This window comes from Dendrobates tinctorius, unplaced genomic scaffold, assembly GCF_039654945.1.
Source record: "Dendrobates tinctorius isolate UK_male_01 unplaced genomic scaffold, ASM3965494v1 ptg000254l, whole genome shotgun sequence".
NCBI lineage: Eukaryota > Metazoa > Chordata > Amphibia > Anura > Dendrobatidae > Dendrobates > Dendrobates tinctorius.
This window is the reverse complement of record NW_027361921.1, coordinates 19,035,400-19,054,960: the sequence shown is the minus strand read 5'-3', so window position 1 is coordinate 19,054,960 and position 19,561 is coordinate 19,035,400. Positions and strand designations below refer to the sequence as shown.

Genomic DNA, 19,561 nt, shown 5'->3' with positions numbered 1-19,561 from the left:
CGATCTCCAGTCTTTGTTGGGGAAGCTAAACTTTGCATGTCTGGTTATGCCGATGGGGCGAGTCTTTTCACGTAGGCTGGCAAGTGCGACTGCAGGGAATCGAGCCCCTCATCATTTCATCAGATTGTCGTCAGAACTCAGGACAGATTTGGCGATTTGGGAGTCTTTTCTGGAGGGGTACAATGGCCGTTCGTTGGCAACGACGCGTTGGAGTTGTTCACGGATGCGGCAGGCAGTGTCGGATTTGGGGCTTACTTCAGGGAGCAGTGGCGCGCGTCCTAGTGGCCCAATGAGTGGATTATGGATGGACTGGTACGCAACATCACATTGTTGGAGATCTTTCCAATCCTCGTGACCGTGCATTTGTGGGGACCGGAGTTTCGGGACTGGCGCGTGTGTTTCAATTGCGACAACATGGGTGTGGTGTGCATGATTAATTGTCTTACTGCATCGTCTCCCCCAGTCGTTCGAGTGTTGCAACAGTTGGTCTTACTATGTTTGGATTTCAATGCACATGTGACCGCGACACACGTTCCTGGTGTCAAGAATGATATAGCTGACTCTCTTTCTCATTCGCAGTGGGATTGGTTCCGCTCTTTGGCGCCAGAGGCAGAGATCATGGGTTTAGCTTGTCTGGAGGAGCTGTGGAAAGTGGCTTACAGGCTGCGGAGTCGCTGATTGAATCTTCTTTAGACCCGAAAACTTGGGAGGCATACTGGGCAGTTTCGCGCAAGTGGGAGGAGGTCCTTGCAGCCGGCGCGGTTGTTGGGCCCGGGCTGGATCAGGAGGGAATTTTGTTGTCTTGGTTGGGGCGTGGGGCCTCCGAGGGTTGGTCTGGTGCGAAAGCCATGCGGGTTCTGGCGGGGTTGTCTTTTGGTTTTCGCTTGCGCAGCTGTCCTGATCTGAAAGACAATCTTGGTAAAACAGGCGGCGAAGGATTTTCACTGTATCAAAAGCGGGGGCGATCTGAGGCGTCCGATATCTTTTAATGTATTGAAGCAGTTGGGCCGCATTTTGGAGCGTTGGTGTGTTCTTCGCGCTACGAGGTTTTGTTTTTTCATCTAGCTTTTTCGTGTGCATTCTTTGGCGCATTAAGGGTAGGGGAGCTCGTGTTGAGCAACAAAGAGTCGATTGGTGGCGTACTGGCCAGGAATGTTGTATTGACCGCGTGAGTTCTCGCTGCGGCGGTCCAAGACGGATCAGTCAGGAAAGGCCGTCGAGTGGTGTTGGGCAGCGTGCCTGGTTCTCTAATGTGTCCCGTTCAGTGTTTACAGAGTTTTTGGGAACTTCGTCCCAGCTTGAACCGTTTCCTGTTGTGTCATGTTGATGGCGCCAGTTTGTCCAAATACCAATTTGGCGCTGTTCTTAAGAAGTCCATTCGGTTGTTGGGCCTGGACGAATCCCGTTTTGCTTCTCATTCTTTCAGGGTAGGGGCGGCGACGGAAGCGGCAGTTCGGGGTTTGGGTTCGGCTTCTATACAGCGCATTGGTGGTTGGATGTCAAATCGTTACAGAAGTTATATTAGGCCTTTAACTTTGGGGGGGGATTGAGTTGTGTAGGGCATTGGGGGGGAGGTAACTGGTGACAGAGGGTTGCATTCACGTTTAATTCGGGTAGGATTTGATGTTTGCACTGCCTTTTTTGTTTCAGGTGTTGAGCCGTTGCTGGTTTGGATTTTTGGTCATTTCTTCGTTTATTGGGGAGCATTGCGAGCCGATGTCAGGAACGAAGGCAGACAACAGGGCTTCCCCAGAACCACGGCCTTGTTGCGGTGGCGTGGTTTTAGGGGAATGGAGTGGAGAAGGGTTTTGCAGGAAATACATGAGTGCGTTCGGTTGGACCGTGCACCGGACATTCTTGCTCATCATGTCGGGGGTAACGATTTGGCAGTTCAACCGTTTCGGGAATTGATAAGGGACATTAAGCAGGATTGTTTGCGGCTGTGGTTGCTATATCAGGGGGTCACTATTGTTTGGTCCGACATCGTTCCTCGCAGGCGATGGCGTTCCATGAGGTCCTTAGCAAAGGTCAACAAGGCCAGTATAAAGGTCAACAGGGCGGTGTCTTCTTTCGTCGTTTGGCATGGGGGAGTGGCCATGCAACATTTTGACTTGGGAAAGGGCGAGGGCGATTTTTGGCTGGCCGATGTGGTCCATCTGAATGCGGTCGGCTTCGATATTTGGGCTCTCGGTCTTCAGGAGGGCATAGAGAGAGCCATAGCATGGCGAGTTGGGGGGGTCTCGGGCCGTTGAGGTGTTCAAGGGCCCTCGTTGTGGTGGTTCAGAAAAGGGGAGAGTCCTTGAAGTCGGATGGAAATTGGTTTTGGAGACTAAGTGTATAGGGTCTCCTTCGTTCAAAGGTATGTTGGTGGTGATCTGGTGAAAGCTGGATGGGGAGTTTCTGACAGAAGTGGGTGGATCCCCAAGTAGCTTACTAAACAATATATATTGGTGTTGGTGCTCCTGAGCCTGTGGGGTGATGGCTGGGAGCAATATGATGGGCTTTGTCCACAGCATTTCGGGCTTCTTCTCCAAGATCTTGTGGCTTGAAAGACTCCTTCTCAGTGTTCAAGTTATTGTATTTATGTGATTTATAATTCATTGTTTATTGTTGTTTGGTGTTTAATAAAAAGCTGCTGTGGCCAAACAAATTCCAAAGAAATTTTTAGGCTCCGTGCCTTGTTGAGTGGCGTAACAAATTTTATACAGGTGGGGGGCTAGGGGATGCCAAGATGCTCTCGTTTCCCCTCTGGTAAACAACTTGACAATACCAACATCATGCATTGCTTATGTATCTTGTTCTTTACTTGCTGCCAAGCTGGAAAGACTAGCAACCTGCTTGCCTTTTCTACTCTTTGGGATACCCCGCTTGTTTCCCGATCTACGTACCATGGAAGGACTCTGCTGCTATACCTGCTCTGCCCCCACCTCTGCTACAGCCTGCCCTCCATTAGGCCCGGGCTCTGGGTCCTGGATTCCACATTGTTGGACTGGTATTCGCACCCTCGGTCTGTACCACTACTTGTGCATACTACTGAGACTGTCTTATTGCCTGCTTTGCATCTGTCAGCTGAAGTGCATATTTCTTCAATAGATATATACATCTTGAACTGTTATATACCGTGTTTTGCCTTCATTTCTGACCCACGTCATTGGGCTTCATAGAACTCTAGTATAAACTTATAACAGTAGGATTTTTGTTGTGTGCAGCAGCGCTGGTGGTGATTAGGCTGCCTTTTAAGGCTACCTGCTAGCTGCATTGCTGTGTGCACACTGCTGTTCAAACTGCTTTTTTCAAAGCACTCCAACTTCTATTATTTTGTTCTAGTGAGTTACTGAGCGTTCATTTTTTCACACACCCTTATAGCAGTGTACGCTCCTCACACACTACCGTGTACCGGCTGGTATCACAGACAAATATAAGCTATCTGGGTGTGACTCTGGAAAAACAAGCCGAGGAGATTTTCCATTTTTCCAGACCTACACTTTATAGAGCTGTCCGCTTTTCAAACAGTGAAGCTATCTGTGGGTGTGACTCTGGAAAAAAAATCCGAGGAGATTTTCCATTTTTCCAGACCTACACTTTATAGAGCTGTCCGCTTTCCAAACAGTGAAGCTATCTGTGTGTGACTCTGGAAAAACAAGCCGAGGAGATTTTCCATTTTTCCAGACCTACACCTTTTAGAGCTGTCCGCTTTTCAAACAGTTTGTTTTGTATATCTGCTATTTGATTAATGTCAACACTAGACAGAGACAGCGTGTGTCAGTCCATATAAAAATAGACGGAGACTGACAATTTCCCATACAGACACCATATAGCGGTGTACGCTCCTCACACACTACCGTGTACCGCCTTGTATCCCGGACAAATAGAAGCTATCTGTGTGTGACTCTGGAAAAACAAGCCGAGGAGATTTTCCATTTTTCCAGACCTACACCTTAGAGAGCTGTCCGCTTTTCAAACAGTTTCATATATCTGCTGTTTGATAACGGTCAAAACTAGACAGAGACAGCATGTGTCAGTCTGTGCAAAAATAGATGGAGATTGACAATTTTCCATACATACACCGTATAGAGCTGTCCGATTCTCAAACAGTATTGTATATCTGCCATTCGTATTACAGTCACATCTATACAGAGTCAGCGTGTGTGTGACACTCCGTAAATACATATACGGAGATTGTTAGTTACACAAAAAATGTATACAGGTGTACACTTCTGATACAGTTCCGTATATCTGCTTGTTGGATTACGGTCAAATACATACTGTGAGAGCGTCTGTGACTAACAAAATATATACGTAGATTTAATTTTTTAATACACCTTACACAGCTGTAAGCTCCTCATACAGTACCATCTCTCTGCTGGCATTTTTGGTACATTTTCCCAAACACGAGGAAGTATGGTGGAAGAGGCCGCATACGTGGGCAGGGGGGCGCCGCTTGTACTGATGGTGGTGGTGCATCAGCTGGTTCTGGCAAAAGCACAATAGCAGCTAAGGCAGGAGGTGTTGAGCCTGCGTCATTGTCTGGCCCAAGAAGGCCTGTAAGGTTCCCTTTTCTTGGAGTAGGAAAGCCGCTTTTAAAGCCGGAGCATCAGGAACAGGCTTTGGCGTACATTGCCGAAACAGTCACCAGCTCTATTGCCTCCTCTTCTGAACGTTCGAAACCTGCAAGCACGGAGTCGTCAGTGCAGGGTTCTGGTCAGGAAAAACACCTTTCCTTGTGTCCTTCACCCCCACCAAAAGTTAAGGATGCGGCAGCCCACACTTCAGATTACTCTGTGGAGCTCTTTTCACATACCTGTCATGATCCATGCTGGATCATGACTGATAAAAAGCACAGGTAACCTTTTCTTTCCATAAGCTGTGCTTAAGTTTGGTTTTTGTCCCCGGTGGCAATTAGGATTATTGCGCTGTGGTGTCTTTTGCTCTAAGTTTGCCCCCGGTGTTGGTGAGCGTCATTGCACTCTGGTTTCTTTAGTTAAGTGCACATGATTATAATGCAGGTGTGATTGCTCTGACTCTGCTATAAAAGAGTCTCAGGTGTTGCAATCAGTGTTGGTGATAGTGTTCATTTCAACCATCCTTGGTGGAGGAAGGAGATGGAGAGCGTTCCTTGTACCCCTTGTTGAAGGGCGGGGGTGTGAGTGTGGTGACACAGGGGGACGTGTTATGAATGGGTCACCGAGGAGGAAAACTAAACAAGCTAAGTCACAGAAAACAAGAGAGGTTGGTAACTATGCAGATTGCAGACCCCTGATCCTAACCACACAACTAGCAGCAGCTGTGGAGAGTTCCTACGATGAATCTAGACGCCTCGTCACAGCCGGAGGACAAAATAAGCCTAAAGCAAGAAAAGGGGAAAACTAACTGCCCCAGAGGAGACCCCAAAGGAATAGACAGCCCCCACATGTATTGACGCTGAAACAAGATGAAAACACAAACACAGGCAGGAAAATAGGCTGAGCAAACGATGGGGCCCAAACTAACTAGAAAGGACAGGAAAGGGAAGACGCTGTTTACAATCAGCCCAAAAAAACCCTACAAAAATAATATCCAACACTTCTGATAACAAAATTAACCCTGAAGTCACTAGACTTCTCCCACTATATCAGCACTCTGAAATATTCTGAGACAGAGCAAAAAAGAGGCCAATCTAATAAGGGACAAAAAGCAAATTGGCAAATACAGATAAATAAGAGTGGAAATTCAGCAAAGCCCCAGCCGGGGCTGGCTGACCTCACAAAAAACTGAATAGACCAACAAAATCAAGTGTGAACATTAGCAGAAACACTTAGCTTGAGATGACTGGAACAGAGCTGAAAACCAAGACCTGAAAAGCCAGAAGGAATCATCTGCACCAGAATAGGGCGTCGGCTGTCTTAAATCCAGTCTGAGATTCCAGAGATCCAATCGTTATCCTCATCATCAGGTGGCAGATCTCTACTAATTAAATCAACCTCACTACCTCCTGTTACCACCAGAGGGAGCCCGGAAGGAGACCTCACATCTGGTAGACCAGAAAATGAGTTCACAACAGGGACGCCTCTGTTGTCATTCCCAGAAAGAGTTCATCAAATGGTGACAGACGAATGAGTGGCAATAAACGTTCAGGTCTGGAGCTGTGTGTGAACGAGCATGTATGGGTGGCCACCAAAAAAACATCCAGTGGAACTGTGTTGTGGAGTGTTACCAGCTCATACCAAACATACACTCGTTCCCCAGGTCAGCGCTTTGGAGAAATGTAGTGCCTCCAGAGCATACGTTGCCAATACCAGCGGGCTCGTTTGTCATCAACCTGACGTGCACGTAGTTGCTGGGGTGAACTCTGCGTCTGGGCGTCCCCGCTGTAGGTGGTTCCCTGATGAGGAGCGGTCCTGAGGGTCCAGAGGCCCCTCATTAAGGGGAGGGTACTGTCATGATCCATGCTGGATTATGACTGATAAAAAGCACAGGTAACCTTTTCTTTCCTTAAGTTGTGCTTAAGTTTGGTTTTTGCCCCCAGTGGCCTTTAGAATTATTGCACTGTGGTGTCAATTGCTCTAAGTTTTTTCCCCTGGTGGTGGTGAGTGTCATTGCACTCTGGTTTCTTTAGTTAAGTGCACATGATTATAATGCAGGTGTGATTGCTCTGACTCTGCTATAAAAGAGTCTCAGGTGTTGCAATCAGTGTTGGTTATAGTGTTCATTTCAACCATCCTTGGTGGAGGAAGGAGCTGGAGAGCGTTCCTTGTAGCACTGTCTGAACCCTGGTGTGGAAGGAGTCAGAGGGGCTTTCCTTGTTGGCTCTGGCAGAGCTTGCTGGCAGCTAATCAGGAGGAGAGCTGCATTCTGGTGGTGGACTCTGTTGCCAGGAGCAAGAGCAACAGATAAAGCTAAGTGGTGTTTCCCTGTTTGTGTTTTTCCTTAGTGTGTATTAGTACAGCGGTGGGGCCAGTGCCTGCGCCACCCAGCTCCCTAGCAAGGGATAGGTGTAGGGTGTGCTAGGGCGACAGGTTCCTGATCGGTGCCTGGTGCGGAACCGGCCTAGGGAACGTTAGGAGCATTAAAGACATTGACTCAGGGGAGTGCAGGAGGTCTCCACGTCCCCTTTCCCTATCGCAGGGCCCACCATTGTAACTGTTTCCCCTTGTCTTGTTGTTTTCGTTACTGGCCGGCTGGCCGTGTCACACAGGACAGTATCACGTGCCGCATCTTGTTCTTTCAGTTACCGGCCTGCGGGTTGCTTCGCACAGGACGGGTCATCGTGACAATACAATGCTTGGGTTATCCTGTCAAATCCTGAATTCCCCAGTCCAAGATGAATCTGACATGGAGTGCACTGATGCACAGCCTCTGCTAGATGATTCTGCTGGTTCATTGACCCAGAGCACTACATTGCCCTCGCAGTCTATTGAGCCAGAATCTGACCTTGATGAAACTCAGGTGCCCCTTCCCGCATACTATACCACCTTACACGGTGACACAGAGGAAGGTAAAGAGGAAGGTGCAGATGACTTTGAAGAGGAGGTGATGGATGACCCAGTTCTTGACCCAGATTGGCATCCATTAGGGGGGAGGAGGGTGGCGCTGGCAATAGTTCAGATAAGGAGAAGGATCCGCAGCAGGCATTGACATTGCAGCAGCAGATATCTGGCAGGCCTGTAGATGTCCAAAAACGTGGACCAAAAACTAAGAGTTGCAGGACAGCTTGGCCAGACGGTCAACTTAGCACAGCGTGCAAGGCTAGAAAATGTATACCATAGTAGGAAGAGTGCAGTGTGGCACTTCTTTGTCCAAAATCCTACTGATGAGGCAAAGGTTACCTGTAAGAAGTGTGGAAGGACCTTTAGCCGAGGTAAACAACTCAGAAATTTGAAAACCAGTTGCATGCTTAGATATTTAATCAACATGCACTTGCAAGTGTGGACGGACTACAAAACCTCAGGTAGCACATGTGCACCTGCTCCGACTGAAGGTAGCCAGCAACGGTCCATCGCTTCCCCCACTGTAAGACCACCGACACCATTAAGCACACCACCAGCACTAAATGTGGAGGTGTCGTCGCAAGGCCAAAGCACTCACAATGGTTTTGCAACACAACACTGAATCTAGGCCATCACCACCAATACCATCACCAAGCCCCACTCACTCCACCGCTACTTCCCCCATATGTAGCTCTCCAGTCCAGTTCATCCTACCAGACACTCTGAGTAGGACAAGAAAGTACTCATCCTCTCATCCGCGTACACTGTGTTTGAACGCCTACATTGCCAAACTAATCTCATTAGAGATGACGCCCTACTGTTTGGTTGAAAGCGAAGCTTTCCGTGAGCTCATGGCCTACGCAGTCCCACGCTATGACCTACCCAGTCAGCACTTCTTTTCTCGAAAAGCCATCCCTGCCCTCCACCAGCATGTGAAAGACCGCATTGTCAATGCACTAAAACAGTCAGTGAGTGGAAAGGTGCATCTCACAACATATGCATGGACCAGTAGGCATGGCCAGGGCTGTTACGTGTCCATCACTGCGCACTGGGTTACTGTGGTAGATGCAGTCTCCACAGGGGACAGCGGCGGTGGAACAGTGCTGCCTAGCCTATGGTATAGGAAACAGTTGGCTGTAGGCTTTCGACCCTCCTCCTTCTCCATCAGCGAAAGCTTGTCCACAGAGCGCAGTCGCACGAGCACTCCATCCGCAGCTGACAGTGTTGCACATGAGGTGTCCCACTATCGAACAGCTAGTGATAAGCGTCAGCAGGCTGTTTTAAAGATGATGTCTTTGGGCGACAACAGACACACTGCGGAGGTACTGGCTGACTACTTGCAGCGACAACCAGAGTCATGGCTGGGCAGCCTACATCTTGAGGCAGGCAAGGTAGTCAGTGATAACGGCCGTATCAAAAGGTAGTCCGTGCAAAACTCACACACATACCTTGCCTGGCTCACATTTTGAACCTGGCGGTGCAGTGCTTCCTTAATAATTATCTGGAGTTAACATCCCTGCTACATAGGGCGCGAAGACTGTGCTCGCACATCCGCCGCTCAAACATCCACTCCACTCGTATGCAGAAGCTGCAGCGATTGCTTCACCTCCCCAAGCACCGCCTAATCATAGACATTGCAAAAAGGTGGAACTCCACCCTGCACATGGTTGAGAGGCTGTGCGAACAGAGGCAGGCTGTAATGCATTTGTAGGAGGATACATGGGCAGGCAGTTTGAGGGAAGACATGGAATTGTCGTGTGTGCAGTGGCCAAAGCTGAAAGACCTCTGTAAAGTCCTTCAGTGTCCCACTCCTACACTCTCCATTGCCTTCCAATGGGAAAGCTACAACAATGCATCCTTTCTCTTTATCTTAGCGGTTTCACACCTACACAGTGCTACTCCTCTTCTTCTCACTACCGGCTTGTTTGTCTGTCAGTCCACCTTCACCAAAATCATTCATAGTGAGTGAGCGTGTGTGGGTTACGCCTTCTATATATATGGTGAATCGGAGAAACAAATTTTTGCACTATACTCGATACAGCTTGTATCTTGTTATACAGTACCATTGTTCGACATTTAGCATTACCGTCAAATCCATACTGTGTAAGTGTCTGAGAGTGACTACGGGACTATATATATGGAGATTTCAATTGTACCCTAAAAAATATATACTTGCTATCTTGTTATCCAGGACCTTTTCTACAACATTTTTATTATAGTCAAAACCAAACTGAGTGAGTGTCTGAGGGTGACAACGGAAATATATACCGATATTTTCAATTTGGCCAACACTGTATAAAGCAGAACGCTTCTGATTCAGTAACCTTTTTAGCTATTTAGATTCTGGTGTAATCCATAATGAGCCTGTAAGCGTCTGTCTGTTACTCTGGCAATATATTTGGAACTTTAAGATTACCCCAACACTGTATACAGCTGTACGCTTGTGTTACATAACCCATTTACTGCTTTTCATATTCTTGTGTAATCCATACTGGGCCTGAGAGCAATTGTGTCTAGCTCCTGAAATGTATACGGAGAATCAGAATGTTTACACTATACTATATATACCTTGTATCTGGTGATACTGGACCCTTTTTCAACTTATTTTAGTGGGTAATCCATACTGAGCCTGTGAGCGTCTGTGTATGCCTCATGAAATATATACGGAAATTTACTTTTATCCCTAGACTGAATAGAGCTGTACGCTTTTGACACAATACCATAAATCTGCTGGTATCTTGGGTCCATTTTCTAAAACATGAGGAAGTATGGTGGAAGAGGACGCTGATGTGGGCGTGGAGGGCCACCTGGTACTGATGGTGGTGGTGGTGCATCTACTGGTAGTGCCAAAAACCCAATAGCAGCTAAGGCAGGAGGTATTGAGCCAGCGTCATGGTGTAGCTCTGGAATGCCTGTAAGGCTCCCTTTTCTGGGAGTAGGTAGACTGCTTTTAAAGCCAGAGTATCAGGAACTGTTTGTGGCTTACATTGATGAAACAGCCTCCAGCTCTATCGCCTCCTCTTCTGAAGTTGTAAAAAATGCAAGCACTGAGTCGTAATTGCAGGCTTCTGGTCAGGAGCAACCCCTTTCCTTGTGTCCTTCACCCACACCAAAAGTGAAGGATGAGGAAGCACATACTTCAGATTACTCCATGAAGCTCTTTTCACATACCATGCCTGGGTTAATTAAAAATAGGGCCCATCATATACTGGAGCATCGTAAATGGGGCAGATCAGACACTGGAGCAGCATCTAAGGGGTCCATTATTCACTGGAGCATTACAAATGTGGCCCATTATATATGGAGCATTATTAGAGCCCATCATACACTGGAGCATCATCCATGAGGCCCATCATGTACTGGAGCAATGTAAATGGGGCAGATCAGACACTGGGGCAGCATCTAAGGGGCCCATTATACACTGGAGCATTACAAATGGGGCCCATCATATATGGAGCATTATTATGGCCCATGATACACTGGAGCATCATGCATGAGGCCCATCATGTACGGGAGCATTGTAAATGGGGCAGATCACACACTGGAGCAGCATCTAAGGGGCCCATTATATACTGGAGCATTACAAATGGGGCCCATTATATATGGAGCATTATGTGGAGCTCATCAGATACTGTATGGAACATTATATGTGACTAATTATTTGGTATGTAGAAATATATAGGGCTCATTATTCTGTATGGCGCACAACGTGGTGGCCGTAATACTGTATGGAGTAATATACTGTCCTGTTTTTGAGCTATTGTACAATTTAAAATAGATCAGTCATGTCATGTAAGCAGTGAAGTATGTGTCATTGTACTATACCTATATTTCTGTGACGTATCGGAGCATCATGAGTTGTGGTATGTGTTAAAGGGGCGCACTGACACTCTTTGGCCCAGGCCACATGAAAACCTGGAGCCAGCCCAACCCCCCCCACAACTTTAGCCAAATAACCCCCAGTTTTCAATGCCTAAATATTATTAGGAAGTAAATTAAGGTTGACAAGCTTCAGTTATAAGAATTGATGTTTTTGGCATTGAAATGGGCACTGTAGGTGTGTTTACTGTCTTCCACTCCCTGCCAACTTTGCTTCCCCATTGACTTGCATTGGGTTTCTTTTTTCAGTCGGCCTCCGACTTTTCCCTATAGTCGGCCGATTTCGTTCGACCCGACTTTTGCGAAAGTCGGGTTTCATGAAACCTGACTCGACCCGAAAAAAGGCAAAGTTGCTCATCCCTAATCCTGCCCATGATCCTGCATGATCTGCCTCAATCCTGCCCCATCTGTATCCAATCCTGCCCCATCTGTCTCCAACCCTGCTACATCTGTCTCCAACCCTGGGCCCTGTCTCTTCAATCCTGCTCCCATGTCTTTAATCCTGCCCCTGTGTCTCCAATTCTTCCCCCATGATCCTGCCCCATCTGTCTCCATCCTGCACCATGTCTCCATTCTGCCCCCTGTGTCTCCAATCCTGCCTCCAGTGTTCTCCAATCCTGCTCCCAGTGGTCTCCAATCATGCCCCCTGTGTCTCCAATCATGCCCCCTGTATCTCCAATCATGCCCCCAGTGTCTTCAATCATGCCCCCAGTGTCTCCAATCATGCCTCCTGTATGTCCAATCATGCCCCCTGTTTCTCCAATCATGCCCCCTGTATCTCCAATCGTACACCTATATCTCCAATCATGCCCCTGTGTCTCAAATCATACCCCATCTCCAATCATGCCCCCTGTATCTCCAATCATGCCCCCATGTTTCAAACATGCCCCCTGTATCTTAAATCATGCCCCCTGTATCTCCAATCATGCCCCCTGTATCTCCAATCATGCCCATCTCCATCCTGCCCCCAGTATCTCCAATCCTGCCTGTCTCCATCCTCGCCATCCTGCCGGGCCCGGCTTGTCGCTTTCAATACTAATTTTAAAAAAATCCTTTCCTCTTACCTTGCCGCACTCCAGCGGCGAGCGATCTTCACTCCAAACTGAAAGCGCGCACTCGCCAGCGACTGATAATGACGTCAGACGCCGGCGCCGTGCGCGCTGATGTCAGCTGCCAGCCTCTGATTGGCTGGCAGCTTTATCTATTGCCGTGCGGGCCCGCACGGCAATAGAGTAACTGAACCTGCATCCTGGATGCAGGTTCAGTTACTTGATCGGCAGAATCCTGCCGCTGGGGACGGGGCAGTGGGGCCTGATGGGTAGAGGAGACAGAGCCCGATGCCGGCCCCCTCTCCTGATCGGGCCCCATATGCCAGTCAGGGCAGTAGTGCCCTGATGGCGGCCCTATCTATAGTTGGCCCTTATAGTCAGTTCCTCCTGTAGGCCCCAGACACACCAGACACTGGTTGACATAGACAACTTTTCTGTCAAGATTTTAGCCTTTAATCCCTGTGAGTTAGAACAAAAAGTACTTTATTTTATATGAAATTTTATTTCCAACTACGAATATAACAGTAAAAAAAGATCCTTGGCCCATGGCTAGTAATTTAGAACACATAACTTATATTTATATTATATTTTCAGGTATAAACCAACAACACATTCTGAGGCAGAGCCCCACATTGCTTCTACTGTATAATGCCGATATCACAAATGCACCATCCATGAGTAGGGGGCTCAATCACATGCCAGGGATTTTTCTTAAGTGCTAAGAACATCCTCAGCTTCATCAATGTATTTGATCAGTGTCATCAGTGTCAGTTTTTGTCCTCAGTTTGGTCAAAGTTTCTTCAGTTGTTTTCACTTAAAAAGATTCTGTTTCTGAAGGTTCAAACAGTCCATGAAAAACACACAGCACACAGATGGCCTCCAAGTGATGTCTGTTTTTCTCAGATTCACAGACTTTCATGGGCGAGTTTTATCTGACATTCATATCAATATCTGGCAAGTCTCTGGGCTTTTATGCTAATCACTTGGTCCAAGTACAAAATTGGAGATGTGAACAACCCCACCGACTATCATAGGAATGAGAGCTATCTGATAAAAACACAAATAGGACTCATAAGAGAAAAACTGATGTCTGAATGAGCCCTTTAAGTGAGAAGTATTGAACATTGACCTGACTGCAAGAAGAAGCAGTAGGCAATAGGCAAGCTACAGGAGTTATCACAGAAGAACTGTTTATGTTACCCATTTATAGGAAAACCATTTCCATGCAGATGTTAGAAAACAAATTCTGTACCTGAGAATTTAGGATCATTACACATTTTGGTCTCCATTCCTTTGATAAGTTGACATAACTAAAAAATGTTGCCCATCGATCGCTTTTTTTACAGGATTAAATATGCTTGATTTAGCCACAAGTTACTGCACACAAAGTTCTAATGGCAGCATGGCCAGTAATTTATATAAGAGTCACATGTTGTAAAATGCATTGCTGTAGTTCAAGTGTAAGGCCGGGGTCACACTTGCGAGTGCAATGCGAGAAACTCGTGCGAGTCTGACCCCGGCCTTACACAGAGGTCATTCACCAGCTAAGGCTCTATTCACACTTGCATTTTGACTTTCTGCTTGTCTGTTCTGTTTATAGGAACTACTGTAGTAATATCAGAAACAGATCCAATGTACAAGCAGTGCACATGGAAGCATAGGGTCCCCATTGATTTTTTGCATGGGGATGATTTTGGTTCCATTTTGTGTCAACACTTAAAGTGGAAAAATAAAGTTCTGCATGCTTCACTTCTTCTCCTGTTCTATAAACATCCACAAAACAGAAATGAGACTGAACTCATAATTAGCAACGGGGACCGTTTGCTTCCTTTTGCTTCAGTTATGTGATGGTTCTGTTTTTGACATTTTTTTGCTCGTCTATTCCTCAAACTGCAACAAACAAATGGAATGAATGTCCAAAAAGAAGACTGAACATAGCCTAGAAAGCAGTGTACCACTGAAACTAATCTACTGTAGAACTGTAAGCTGAAAAAAAACAATCTACAGAATGAGGAAAAGTTATAGTTTTAGAAAAAAAAAAATCACAGCAATAGCCTATTTTTGAAAAAAGCACAGTACAGCTGAAAAATATTCCATTCACAGCAAATTGGCTCCCTCTAGAGTATTTCACAGGAATTGCGCTGCAGGTTTGTCAATGAAATGGACATTTTACTCCTGTCACTTATTCACACATGCTGCTTATTCATAAATGTAGGACCATATACGGTAGCAAATTTTTGAGATTTTAAGGTGCTTAATAGTATTATAGTTCAGGGAATAAATGTAGGGATCAATTTCATCAATTGAGTAATCTCTATAAAAATAAACTACATTATAATTCAGAAAACGAAAAAGAAAATATTATGTGTGCATCTATCTATCTATCTATGTATATCATTACTTATCAGGTAGGTGAGTATTATGGTGATAAAAAGTCAATAAATATATTGCCGGTCTTGTTCTTATTCCAGAAGTTAACAGTAGTGACAAACCAATGATTAATTATTGCTTATGCCTGGTGCACATATCAATAAATGCCACTGTTGCTATCAATAATGTTATAAATATCCAAATCTCTTACCTGAGCCTTTACTAGAAATTCATGGAAAGCAACCGCCATCCCCAATATTAAGTAGCTCCAATACGTAGCCATCTGCTGGATTTACAGACACCTCAGATTGCTCACAATTAATCACAATATAAAAGGCAAGTTAGCATTCCATACTTGGGAAATGTCACGCTCTCTTTGTAGACTCATGAAGCCAATTCCCAATCAGAATCCTTAAGAAGAGATTGCCTCCCAACTTTATCTGGCGTGGATGAAACCATGGAGCAGCTGATTCCTGGTGCCCTCCTCTTTGCTGACAGCCATGCCTTTCATAGCCTCCCTGGGCATGTTAGCTGTTACAATGGGTAATGCATCTGCATACAGCAGCAGAATCAGGAGAGCTGCATCATTGAGAAAGAAATGGTAGTTCAGCTGTTCCTTTGCCAGCAGATAGCAGATACCATGGAAGTTGAGCTGCAGCCTTCTACACAAGGCGAGAGCAGCCTCTGCAGTAGGATCTCCGCTGCAAGCTCGGTGCATGACAACCTGCGTGATGCCCTATGTGATCCTGTGGAGCCGTCATCTGATGTCCTCATTATTCTGTGAATTACTCAGAGCTAGCTGTGAATCAATATCACAAAGTGTGCCATGTGCCCGCTTAAGACCTATTGAATTAACCCTATTTCGATTTTGCTTTTATTCAGAGTTTAAAGGAATAAATTGATTTAATTATAGATTTACATCACTGACTGAGGAACGTGAACTCTTCATGAGAAGAAGAATTTTTATTACCATACCGGGCATATTGCCGTTCTTATGCCACAAAAAGTTCCCCAATAACATTGCAGATGAGGTCAATCACTATAGCATATGCCCTCAGGAGCTAAACAAGCCTCACAAGGCAGCGTGAGAAAGGCCTGAACTAAAGCCTGCATGTCACTCATCTGGTGCTTTTAAAGAAAATTAAAAAGAACCATTAAGATCAAACATGAAAGTGCAATCTTCTAATTGCATGGGATGAACGCCTGGGCGAATTCAGCCAGAGAAATCTCACAATATGCATTATGTGTGTATGAAATATCATGGGTCAATCAAAGATGAGAATTACTGAGCAGACTAAGTCCTTTTACTGGCATTGCTCTCCTTAACTCCAAGATGCCCAAATGCTACCACCATGCTTCCAATAAGCAGGTGCTTTTGGTGTCCTTCAATGTATATGAATGACTAACCTTACAGTAAGACACTGCTGGGGTATGCGCAGGATTGAAACCTGTAAGGAGAGCGGTAAAATAATGGCCATACAGAATGTAGCTTTATTTGGTCAAGATTCTGGCCACTTTCTTAAGTATGTGAAATTCACCAGGAACACAAAAAGCAAATTAAGCCCACGTTCACATGTTGAATATTTGGTCAGTATTTTACCTCAGCAATTTGTAAGTCAAGAGCAGTCAGAGGAAAAGTATAATAGAAACACGTCACCACTTCTGTATTTTTTATCCACTTCTGGTTTTAGTTTGCAAATATTGAGGTAAAAACTCCTCAAATGCTCAATGCGTGACGTGGCCTTAGAGAGGCGCATAGACACTGGTGATCACATGGTCAAACACATCCCTGCTTTTTTCAGTGAGGAACAAGTGTATGTTATCACTACACAAGCGCAGATATCAATAATACCCTTTAGAGCTACTTTCCAGTAGTCAGATACCTGTTCTGTCAGGCCGTCTTCAGAGTTTTATCATATAAGGAGAATTTTACAGAGATTAGGGCAGAGACACACTGCCGTATTTCTCATGGGAGAATCGCATCGGAAAACTCGCACTGGCTGTCTGCTCTCCTGACATGAGCTTGACAGCTGCATAGTAATCCATCACACTGTCAAGCTCAGGTCAGGAGAGGTACTGGCCAGTCCGTACAGTGCAATGCGATTATCGCACGAGAAATACGGCAGTGTGACTCCTGCTTTAAAGAGAATACTGCAAATATGGAGAAAATGCAAAAATCTTGAAAAACCACTGCATTTAAAACAATTGTTAATCTCAGAAATAATGCGATTTGACCAGTTTTTTATACTGTTTTTAAAGCCAAAATTAGTAATGAGCGAGTATACTCGTTACTCGGGTTTCCATGGGCAGGCTCGGGTGACCTCCAAGTATTTTGGTGTGCTCGGAGATTTAGTTTTTGTCACCTCAGCTGCATGATTTGCAGCTTCTAGACAGCCTGAATACATGAGGGAATTCCCTAATAATCAGGCAACCCCCACATGTATTCAGTCTGTCCAGCAGCCACAAATCATGCAGCTGCGGCAAAACAAACTAAATCTCCGAGCATGGCAAAATACTCAGAGACCACCTGAGCATGCTCAGGAAAACCCGAGCAACGAGTATAATTGCTCATCACTAGCCAAAATGAATAAGTGGATTCAAGAGATTAAGTCTCAGTCGTTTCTTGCAAGTGTCTTCTGTTTATGACCCATTCCTGGTGTCACACTCACGCCCTGACTGGTGGGTGTGAGCCAGGGGGTTGTGCCCCACTGTGCCACAAACCAGACTACTGTGGAAGGGGCATGACTAAGACAGCTGCCTTGGTTTTTACTGGGTGACAGGCACGAGTAGCAGATGGACAGATGAGCACAGTGGGCACGGCTGAGACACTGGCAGGCAGGCACGGCAGAGACACAGGCAGGCGGGCACAACTGAGACACAGGCCGGGCATGGCTGAGACACTGGCAGGTGGGCATGGCTGAGGCACTGGCAGGCAGACATGGCTGAGGCACTGGAAGGCAGGCATGTCTGAGACACTGGCAGGCGGGCATGGCAGAGACACAAGGCAGGCAGGCGTGGCAGAAACACAGGGCAGGAAGGCACAGCTGAGACACAGGGCAGGAAGGCATGTCTGAGACTCAGGGGCAGGGACCAACTGGAAAGGCACAGGGACACAGGCAGGAAGGAGTGGTGTATGGAATAGGTAGGGTCCGGTTTTCAGAATGGGTGCAGGTACTGGTACTGACAAGAATGAATGGTGTATGGAAGAATAGGTAGAGACCTGTTCTCACACAGCAAATGCAGGTACTGGTTCAGGCAGGAAGAAAAGAAGTATGAAGGAATAGGTTTGGACCTGTTCACACAGGAGGAGAACCACAATGCTGCGGAGAAGAGCTGTAGAGCAGCAAGAGGTTCTGCAGCAGCAAGAGGTTCTGCAGCAGCAGAACCAGAACAAAGCAGAACTGCAAAAGTACAGACACAGGCAGAGCCGCAAGAGTACAGAGCAGGAAGAGTTGCAAGAGTGCGGAGCACGGACAGAGCGGCAAGAGTATGGAGCACAGGCAGAGCCGCAAGAGTATGGAGCACAGGCAGAGCCGCAAGAGTACAGAGCAGACAGAGCCATAAGAATGTGGAGCACAGGCGGAGCATGGGCAGAGCCACAAGAGTGCGGAGCACAGGCAAAGCACAGGCAGAGCTACAAAAGTACGGAGCACAGGCACAGCCGCAAGATTGCAGAGCACAAGCAGAGCCACAAGAGTGCGGAGCATGGACAGAGCGGCAAGAGTGCGGAGCACAGGCGAAGCACAGGCAGAGCTGCAAAAGTACGGAGCACAGGCAGAGCCGCAAGATTGCAGAGCACAAGCAGAGCCGCAAGAGTGCGGAGCACAAGCATACAGAGAGGACACAAGGAAAGACACAGCAGGGAAAGAAGCCAAAGACAAGGAGACTGACAGACAGAGGTAGGACAGAGTTCTGACAAGGTAACGGTGCAAGACAAGTTACAGGACCAAGGACACAGGGACCAGGGTATACACATGTACAAGTCAAGGCTAAGAGCAATAGCACAGAGACCAGGATATTCTGCCTCCTGGAGGGTGGCAAGACAGGTACAAGACAAGGCTAGAACAAAGACACAGGATATTCTGCCTCCTGGAGGGGAGACAGTCAATTACAAAGCAAAGCTAGGAATAAAGCCTCCAGAGTAGGCGAAACATAGAACAAGGCCTGTCAGCTCAGCAGCAAGACACTAACTGAGTTAGGGCATTGCACAGGCAGGTGCACACTGATTCCATAAGAACCAGAGAGTGCCGGAGCCGTCCCTTATGCACACAGGCAGGAAGCATGCAGAGAGCAGACAGGAAGCAAGAGGCACAGGGCATGGGGCTGGCAGCAGACAGAAATCACAGCATGACCTGGAGCAGTGAGTAAGTTAGTGTGCGGGGGATGGGAGGCCATGCAATGATGCCACCAGGGTTGTTACAGTACCCCCCTTTACGGCCCCTCTTTTTCAAGCCTGCCAGAATGACCTGCAGAAGTACTGGACCACACACCAGTCCAGGCTGACACGAGACCTTCAGGTAAGGTGAAGTAGGTGTGCCATCATGAATCACAGAATGTCAAGTTTCTTATTGCTCGACGGAGTCAACCTCCACAATGGCCTGGACCACCTCCTCTGGACTGGTGAAAGGCAGAGACTTGGAAGTTTCAGATATGAGCTCTACATCAGATGGCCACTTGAGAACTGGACATCCTCACTGGGTCCAACTTCAGTTCGTTATCCCGAGAAAACTGGGGCTGCACCATTGGATCAGAGGGAATCACATACACCTGCGTATCTTCACCAACCGACCACATGGA

At 46.7% G+C, this 19,561-nt stretch overlaps 1 protein-coding gene across 2 annotated transcripts in view; it reads right to left on the bottom strand.

Annotated features, from left to right (window-relative positions):
• PTH2R (parathyroid hormone 2 receptor) overlaps nucleotides 1-15,509 on the bottom strand; it is a 2,104,896-nt gene extending 2,089,387 nt beyond the window's left edge. For both annotated transcript variants that reach the window (XM_073558211.1, XM_073558212.1), the window contains exon 1: nucleotides 14,976-15,509. In XM_073558211.1, coding sequence (XP_073414312.1) covers nucleotides 14,976-15,047 — 72 coding nt within the window. In that variant the 5' untranslated portion in view covers nucleotides 15,048-15,509. The remainder of the gene's footprint in view (nucleotides 1-14,975) is intronic.
• Nucleotides 15,510-19,561: the final 4,052 nt, after the last annotated feature.